The following is a 9,544-nucleotide window of genomic DNA, read 5'->3' on the forward strand; positions in this document are numbered from 1 at the left end:
ATATCTCAAATTGAAATAGAGTGTCAACCACAATTGATAATAGATTATAAAATTAATTTTTAAAATTGTAACTTTCATATATGTTTTTATTCTTTATCAAATGAGTTATCCAATAAATCATTTGTAATTTTTTTTTTTTGGAATGTTGATATTGTGTAAAAATAAAACTTGTATATTTGTTTTACTTATCTTTGTGTTGTTTTGTTTTAGATAGCAATGTTAGGATTTGTATAATTTTAAAATTATTGAATAAATATTAATAAGTTTAACTGAGTTTATTCTTGATATAAGTAGTGAATTCAAAATAATGCATTTTACATCAAGTAATATGTTGCATAACTATCCAAATGGCAAATACATATTATTTTCTTTATAAAAAAAAATAAAAAATAAAAAAAATAAAAAATTTCACGTGAAAAATACGGGTCAACCTGACCCAACCCGCAACCCGATTGACCCGACCCGAACCCGACCCGACCCGCCCGTTTTGCCATGTCTAATATAATATGAGATAGAAACTATTTCAATCTAGCCACTCCAATAAGTGTATCATTTACATGAGTGGTAATTTTGAGGGAAATTTAAAGGATAATTAGTCAGAGCAAGATGTCAGCAACTAGAGCTGTAGAGCAAAGCAAAAAGCTAGGGACTAGGGAGATCGCCCAACTTTTTTGATTAAACACTACAGATCGCTCTCACATGATGGTTGAGGAGCAGAGTACACAGATCCATATATATGGTTTTGTGAGAAACAAGGGGTAACAATAATGATTTTTAGAGATCACAGCTTCTCATGATACGTATACCACATCTTTAATGTAATTTTTCATAAAATATTAGGATCTGTAAGTTGTCTCCTGGCTTATTCTTCTATTAGCTTAGGATTCTCAACTTTTCTTGAAGCCAATAGCACCCAAAAAAAAAACTATTTAGTCTATGTCTTAACAATATGAATTTGACAATGGAAATAGAAATACTCTCCCCTTAAAGGACATTAATTTTCATTTTTAGAAAGTAGAAGGTACTCAAATACTTGGAAATAGATATTTTGCGGTTGCTAATAGCTGTTGTAATGTAGGGCAAACTTTCAGAAATAATTATGATATCTAGAAAATAAAGTCATTATTTATATATATATATATATATATATAATATTTTCTATTCCCAAGGAAACATTATGAGGTGGTTGCAAGAAGAAGAAAAGCGAGAAATAACCGTACTAGGTGTCCGTTTAGGATGATTAATTTTGCTAATTTATTTTACTATTCAGCTTATTTTTCTTACTATTCATGGATCTCACTGCACTTTTTTATACTATTTCAACTAACTTTTACTTTTATCTACAGTACTTTTAACAAAAAGTTTTCAGTTTTAGCAAAATAAACGAATCCTAAACAAATCTTAAATAAGATTCTTTTACTTGAAAAATTATTTAATGCCCCAGGGCAATACAATTCTTTCATAAATAAATATTAAGACAATAATTGTAGATTTGATCAGAATTGGAATATGACCCATCAATTTCTAAAATGTCCAAAACCTAACCCGACTAAGAGCCACTTACATAATCCACTCAGGGTTTGTGTATGTGGTGTTTTGTTTATTATTATTATTATTTTTTTACATTAGAGAAACTAGGTAGTAAGTAGTAACCCATGTAATAAATGTTAAAATTCAACAAAATATCATCTTAAATCTCTTTTTTTATAATATTAAAATTTGATCACTATAATAGTTATTAATAAACATTTATATATGTATGAGATTTTTTCCCCCAGTTGGTTGAGGTGGGAAATTGTATTAGTCTCACATCATTTTTATCGTTGACACTAATTCAACAAGGGACACAAAGATAGTAGTTTAATTTGGACTTTGGATGTTGATCAATTTTTAATAATTCAAGTACATGTGAGTGACACAAAGATAATTGGAGTTTTATTTTGTTAGGTAACCCAGCGTACGTGGGATATAGAAATTTTGCTGAAGTGTTATTGTTAGGTAATATTACTGCATAGATGTTAACTCATGCTATATTATCCATCCCACATGATTCTCAAGACACTCTCAATTGGGTTCCAAATTGTCAAGGAAAATTCTTTGTTAAATTAAATCTGCTTATCAATTGAGTCAAACTGACAACCCCTAATCCCTAAATCCCTTATCCAAACAAGAATAGAAACATCTATGGAAGCTCAAAATCTATGAGAGGATAAAATTGTTACTTTGGAAAATCGCTTGGGATGTATTAACTAATTAATAAAGTAGTTTTGAGCAGTAGATGACCCAAGATGATTTAACATGTGTGCTTATGTAAACAACATTCTGAATCCATTGAGCACATGTTAATCCAACTTGGTCCCTCTCTATTCGGCCTCTAAATCTATCCATGATTGCCTTTTGTTATAGGAGTAGGGCTTCTGTAAAAGGGGACCTTTGGCCTAGGCCTAGTAGCTTAAGTGAAACATGTGTGAAGAGACTAGTGTGTGTATGTGTGTATTGGGCACCGATGAAAATGAAAGGAAGATCTTCTGCTGCTATTATTTTATTTTGCATTACTTGATACAATTAACCACACAGAAATAAAACAAGAGCTTATGCCTAGCTTTAGCTTTATGAGTTTTTGGTACAATATAACTAGTTGGTCCACTTTGAGCTAGTATGTCCATTCCTTTGGAAGAAATATCTCTGGTGAAGAACTTTGATTATGGGAAATAACGCTTGCACAACATTGAGCTTGTAAGTCCTTGTCGTTCTTATTTATGTTTGAATTGCAATCTCTACCTTTAGTTTTGTCATCTGAAAAATAGTTTTCTTTTAGTGATAGATCAAACAAAACAAGAAAGCAACCCCAAAAAAAGAAGAAGAAAAAAGAAAAAAAACCTTCTTGAGGTGATACAGGCAATCCTAATGCATGGACGTTGAGGTTGAGAGCTTGAACCACTCGAGAAGGGAGGAGAATCAGAGAGCAGGCTGCACAGTAATAACAAATTAATTATTAAATGGTCCACATAATATTCACATTGACATTGGGGGAAATGGAAAAAGAAAATCATAAGAGAATAATTTGCTGAACTCATAAGGTCACCTTAGTCTTTCTTATTGACAAAGAGTCACAATATGTTGTTAACATCACAGCTCAAACAATTTTCTTCCCTAGACCTCCAAACACTTTATGTATAGAAATGTGTCAATTAAGTTACAAGATTCTTAATATCTTGCATGCATCTAGCATTTACTAGTCTTAGAAGAAGTGTTATGTAAATATATAGCTAGGTTAGTATGTATCTTATGTAATATAAAATTACAATCACATGTATTTAAAATATATAAGTCTTGCATACGTGTGAAAGAAGTGTTATATATATTTATATTGTATAAAATACTTTTAGTAGAAGATAAAGAGATCGTGAGTCCAATTCTTATTGTTTGTCAAGGAAAAAAAAAATTAAATAATCATTATAAGTGTAAGATTAATTCTAAGACCTTAATTCAATCATGTTCATTTAATAAATTATGGTTCAGCTAGTTTTTTTAGTCAAATTGGTAACTTGACAACAAACATAGCTAAATTGTTGCTTGCAAGCACATTTACCTTAAGAAGTATAAATATGGACGCAATACAATATAGGATTAACGATATGATAATTCTTGAAAAATTAGGACACAACATATATGATAAGATATGATAATTCATTAATTAATTAATATTAGGCACATATTATTTTTAATTGTTTATTTTGACTTTTCAAAATAAATAACTATCAAAATCTTTAACAAATATATATATATATATATATAATCAAATGAATTTTAATTTCGTCCCCACTCCTTGAGACCACAAATGCAAAATGGGTTCAATATTGTACCTGGCTTCTTATTTGGTTGGAAATTGGTCTTTGCCCTTTGTGGAAGAAAAACTCCCGTACCACCTGATCTTCTGCCTGACTCAAGGAAAATAGCTTGCATTCCAGGTCCTCCAGATGCCCAAATAGGGCCATTTTTCTGTCTTTGATGTGGTCTTGATTTAGATTTAAAATGCTGATGACACACGTACATTCTTAACCGTTACTATATAAAGAGATCAATTTTGAAAAGGTTAAAAAAAAAATAAAAAAGGTGAAATTGACAATTGACTGTTACAATTTGCCCAAAAAGAAAAATTGACCATCAAATTGAAACATTAATAAAGAGCTTTGGCTTATCTTTTAAATTTTAATATGAAAATTCTTGTGACGGCTAGTTAAAAATGTAATTTTGAAGGTAATCACTAATAAGAGCTTTTAGCTTTCTTAATGAAGATGGAACAAACTGACAATGGATTAATTTTCACAGCTTAGATTGTTATTTTTTTTTAATTATTATTAAGGTATTGAATTCACAACCTCATCCTCTAATGGGATAAATAAAAATGTCAAAACTGCTAACTCTTTAGCAAATATTGTTACATTTTGCTAATAGAAAACTCTCACTTGGTATATATCAGCCTCCATATATATCAACAACTCCTAACAATTACTTTAAATCTGTCACAACTAAAAATACATGGTTCCGTAAGATCATAATCATAAATTACTTGATTCTCAAAAAAAAAAAAAAAATCATAAATTACTTGTTTGTCTAAACTTCTTCTTTCACTATTATCAACGTCAAATCTTTTGATTCTATCAAGCTTATTTTGTGTCTATCTAAAAAAAAAAAAAAAATCTAAAAATATTTGCATTCAAAGGTCAATATTTATCCTTATTCATACAAAAAATTAAAAATTAAAAAGAAGAAGAAGAAGAAGAAGAAGATAATATTTGCACTTGTGTATCTTATTTTATTAAGGAAAAATTGGTTTTGTAAAAGAAAATGCTAAAGCCAAATTAGTTTACAATTTTTTTTACAAAATGCTAACGTGGTTGGATGGTTATTTGTAAGTAAGTGATGTTAGTGATAAATTCTGATAAAAACCAATAAAAATTTACCACATAAATAATTTGTAAAAATATTGTAAAATAGTTTGCCTACATTACTTTTGAATGATTTACATTCAAAATTCAAAAATATGCTATTAAGATTACAGTTTGACTGTTTGAGTCAATTCTCAGCAGTTAAATTACCAATAATGTGCCCTATAATGAATGCAATCCCAAAATAAATGGGATTTACTCCAAAATAAATTGACAGTTGCAAGATTTCCAAAAATAGTAAGGCAACTCAATTCCCCCAAGGAAAACGTGTTATACTATACTGTAATCTCATGACCAAATGAGGTGCCAAAGTTAGAAAGATTTTAATTTTTCCTCCCAAATACTGTCAATAATATGGTTTATTTATTCTCGACAAAATTTTCTATCATTCTTCATCAGTACTCTTCAGTAGTGTTTAGTATTTTTCTTTCTTTTTCTTCAGTTCAAAATTCAAATAGCCACATCAATTAAAGTATTTAACAATATATAGCTTCAAATGAAAGTCTGTTAGGTACGTGGATCATTTTATGCGTCTACTATATTGCCTAACAATGTATATATATCCTCTATAATCTCTGTAATCAGATCAAAATGTTCACATTTCAAAACAACAAAATCCTAATAAACCATATTGTTTACCCAAATTTCTTGGCCTTTAGTAAAAACACTAACAATAAGAAGAACAATTGAAGTTTCCTATCAAAAAAAGAAAAAGAAAAGTCTAATCCTATATATTCTCATAATTAATAGTCTAGAGACTAGAGAGAGAAAGAGAAAGAGAAACATAGAAGAAGTACCTGTGGAAGTGGAAGTGACTCTTTGGGTGATTTATGATGATGATGATGATGATAATGTTTGTGTTGTTGTTGTGGTTGACTCATATTCACCTAAAAATAATCATACACGAAGAATTTCAATGAACAACAAAAAACTAGAGGTTAACTCATGGAGAACCAAGAAAGACATAGAGAATGCAAAATAAGTTGAACATATATATACCAACATAAACATCAAATTAATTAGATAAGTTGTAGACTATACCATGTAATTAAATATTTAATATTAATAACAAGTACCTTTGTCTTTGTGTCACAAATCTCGTCTAGGACATGAGAAGGTAACCACAACATTCCTTTTTCACAAACATCCTCTGCAGCCATTGGAGAGAGAGAGAGAGGATTAATGGTAACAGGTATGAGTTTCAGTTAATTCCTTCGTTGTTTCTTGTTCTGGAATGACTGAATATTGAGACTGTGAGAGAGAGAGAGAGGGCTTTGTTTAAATAAGCTCCAACTTCAAACCTGTTACAAAAACTATAACATAAGAGTATATTTTTGCGGACGCGTAATTATTAGTTTTCATTTCGGTTTATGACTTTATGCCAACTACGTTTTTCTCAACCCAAAAAAAAAGGTTTTCGCCAACGACGTCGTTTTTTTGTTATCACAGCTGGCTTAATATTATTCCAAATTTCTTGATGCACAATTTGGCCTTCGATTTGTGAATATAATTATAACTACGCACTGTACCATTTTACGTTGGCCATTTTTCTAATCATATTTTTGGTATGTAAATAAATAGTATGAATTACTGAAATACCCCTGTTCGAAAGCAGGAATATATATATATATATATATATTGAAAACTAAGGCTATTCAAAAAAATTATTTAATATGTATTATTTAAATAAAACACATGTTCCATAAAAAAATAAATAAAATACATTTTTTTATTGAAATAAAACATATGACTTATTAAATAAGCTACACTTGTTTGGAAGAAAATCTGATTTGAAGGTAAAATTTTTCATTTTTTCTTCTAAGCCATTTTAATTTCCCTACATTATATATCTTCACCTTTACAAGTTTTAAGACTTTTTTTTATTCATACATAATGAGTAGTGGGCAATGATTAGTATGTGAATTTATACTACCAAAAACTTCATTTTCCTTGAATTTAGATAACTCTACTATTAAAGTTTTTTTTTTTTTTTGGATAAAATTAAAGTTTTCTTTTTTATTAAATAAAAGACTTTAGATTGAATATTGTTTATGCTAAAATTAAATTCATTAACGTCTTAAAATGATGATAAAGAACAATTATCCCAAAATAAATATTATAGATTCAAATCAATCAACTCTCTCTCTCTCTCTCTAATCAAGCCTATATCCAAAAATGTCAAATGACACCATTGTAAACCAATTTTTTGCTTTTGGAATGGAGGAAATTCTATAATATTGACTACAACTGATTTGATTCGAATTCAAATAATTTTAGATTTAAGGGATCAATTAAAATTTGCAACTGATTTATTTAGTTTGAATGCATGCCAAAACTGTACGCGTACGTTGCAATATACATTGGATTCCAGGTCATTAATGTTTACTCAACAAAAAAAAAAGTTATAACGCTACAAACTTAATTATTTTTTCAAGTCTGGGCTTCCAAATGAAATCTTTAACTAATTTCAAGGTGTTTTCCCCAAACAAAATGTTAATAATAGATCATAGGGATAGGGGGGGTACTACTAGTTATTTAAATTTTATGTGGAAATTAAACATGCTAGGCCAGTAACCAAATAGTTGGTCGATCTTCTAGTAGTTTGGTTCTAAAACAACGGACATTTGTGTCATTTGAGAGACGCTAAAGCCAAATAAATAATAAAATATGGATGTATTGTGGAGTTGTGGACGTGGATGTGGATTGAGTTGGGTTCGGTAAACCTCTCTGTCTCACTCTCCCTCTCTCTTTGACTATTGCAGGGGTTATTTTTTTTATGATTTAGCTGCTTTTTTTTTTTTTTTTTTTTTTTTTTTTTGAGGAACAATATGAAATTTAGCTGCTAGCTTCGTAATATACTTTTTTTTTTTGCCCCTCCTTATTATTGAATCCATAACCTTTTGTTTATTCTTAATTTTTCTTTTTTCAAATATTGATTATGTAAATATATATTTTAAGAATGCTAAATACATAACAAATTTTCACTATTTTTTTCATAATGTGCTAATGTGATGAGTTATAATTTAAATATTTCTTTCACAAGAACTCACCACTAACACTACGTAGCATATCAACGATTGTGAAAAAAAATTATGAAAATACTTTTGTGTCTTTAGATTTAATATCATATTTTGGAGGGTTTTCTTTTTGGATCCTTTTGGGTTATGACTTGTTAAGTTTCAAGTAGTAGTGTTTTCAAAAAAAAAAAAAAAGTTTTAAGTAGTAGTAGTACGTAGTTCTATTTTTTTTTTTTTAATTAAAAAAATGTTTTCAGTAGTTATTTTGATCACCAAGTGAATATTGGATTGGTAGAAATGATGACGCTTATAAGTGAACTTTTCCTAAGCTATAAAACTGTAGTGCTTCTTCTTACCCACCACAACAACCCTCCCCACATTCTTGAAAAGTTTGGTTTAACAAAGTGGGTTCCTTATCTGCTTCATGTAAGAATTTCACATTCTGAATTATGACTTATGACATCAGAGAAGATTTGAGATGGTTGATTAGCGGATTATTGGTCTGAAATTTGTTTTAGTTTATGTTAACCAACCCATATTGAATTTGTTTTGTTTGGTATTCCAATCAACATCATCAAATTATGTGACTCATCTTATTTTAACTGAGCCCCTTTGATGATCAATCTGTTTGAGATCTATTAGGGTGGAGCTGGAATTGAGTAATGAATCAAATTCTTTGGATCAGATTATTACTAAATTTGGTAATTTTTGGCTTCATAAACTGCCAAGATTTAACCAGACTAGTAGTAGGTTAACAGTACTAAATGTTGGGTTAAGATAGTTTGACCCTAGTTAATTAATTCAATTATCCAAGTTGATTAATTAGGTTCAATTGTATGCAAATTGTGAAGGCAACAACAAATCACCAAATAAACTAAATGCAGCAAAAATTAAATTGACGTGGTGATTTGTTGACAAATGGGGAAAACCTCTCACAGGGAAAAAACCCCACTGAGTGAATTTAAGGTCACTACTTCCAAGAATTCACTAATCAATAATTAAGCAATTATAAGTATGAGGAATCTTACCACCACCCTGGCTTATCCCAAAATACCAACTTACAGTTGAATCTTTGCTCCAATACCTAATTGGACTTGATCTTGTGGTAGTCTTCTTTCCTTTGATGCACAAATCTCCAATCTATGACTAACTCCTTTGCACGGATTATAGTACGTGACTAATTCCACAGCAACCTTTTGATTGTTGTAGTTGATTTGCAACATCTTCACTTAGAAACACCAATAAGATTTTCAATGTTGATGCTAGAGAATTTGCTTGGTTACAGAACCAAAAATCGTACAAGAAACGCAACAAGAACTCTTTCTTCTATAGAATGAGGCTAGAGTTTCAAAAAGAAAACCTTATGAAGCTTTCTAGGTTTAGGGTTTTTTTTCTCCACCTCTTTATTTAAATAGGAGCTTAATAGGCCTTTTAAATAGGCTCTCCAATTCCAATTAGGTTTACACAAACCTTGGGCTTTCCTAGTTCTATAAGGATTATACAAACCCATAAACAAATAGGCTTTTAGAATTAAACGTTGCAAACTATATCAAAAATTCCGTAAGCTCGATAGAT

At 29.6% G+C, this 9,544-nt stretch overlaps 1 protein-coding gene across 1 annotated transcript; it reads right to left on the bottom strand.

Annotated features, from left to right (window-relative positions):
- Positions 1–2,648: 2,648 nt before the first annotated feature.
- On the bottom strand, positions 2,649–5,760 carry LOC115971075. Its single transcript, XM_031090754.1, has 4 exons — positions 5,750–5,760; positions 3,867–4,038; positions 2,881–2,970; positions 2,649–2,796 (listed from the first exon to the last, which is right to left on the bottom strand). Exons 2-4 carry the CDS (start codon positions 3,964–3,966, stop codon positions 2,654–2,656), a joined length of 333 nt encoding a protein of 110 aa, XP_030946614.1. The 5' UTR covers positions 3,967–4,038; positions 5,750–5,760; the 3' UTR covers positions 2,649–2,653.
- Positions 5,761–9,544: the final 3,784 nt, after the last annotated feature.

Source organism: Quercus lobata, chromosome 12, assembly GCF_001633185.2.
Source record: "Quercus lobata isolate SW786 chromosome 12, ValleyOak3.0 Primary Assembly, whole genome shotgun sequence".
Classification (NCBI taxonomy): domain Eukaryota; kingdom Viridiplantae; phylum Streptophyta; class Magnoliopsida; order Fagales; family Fagaceae; genus Quercus; species Quercus lobata.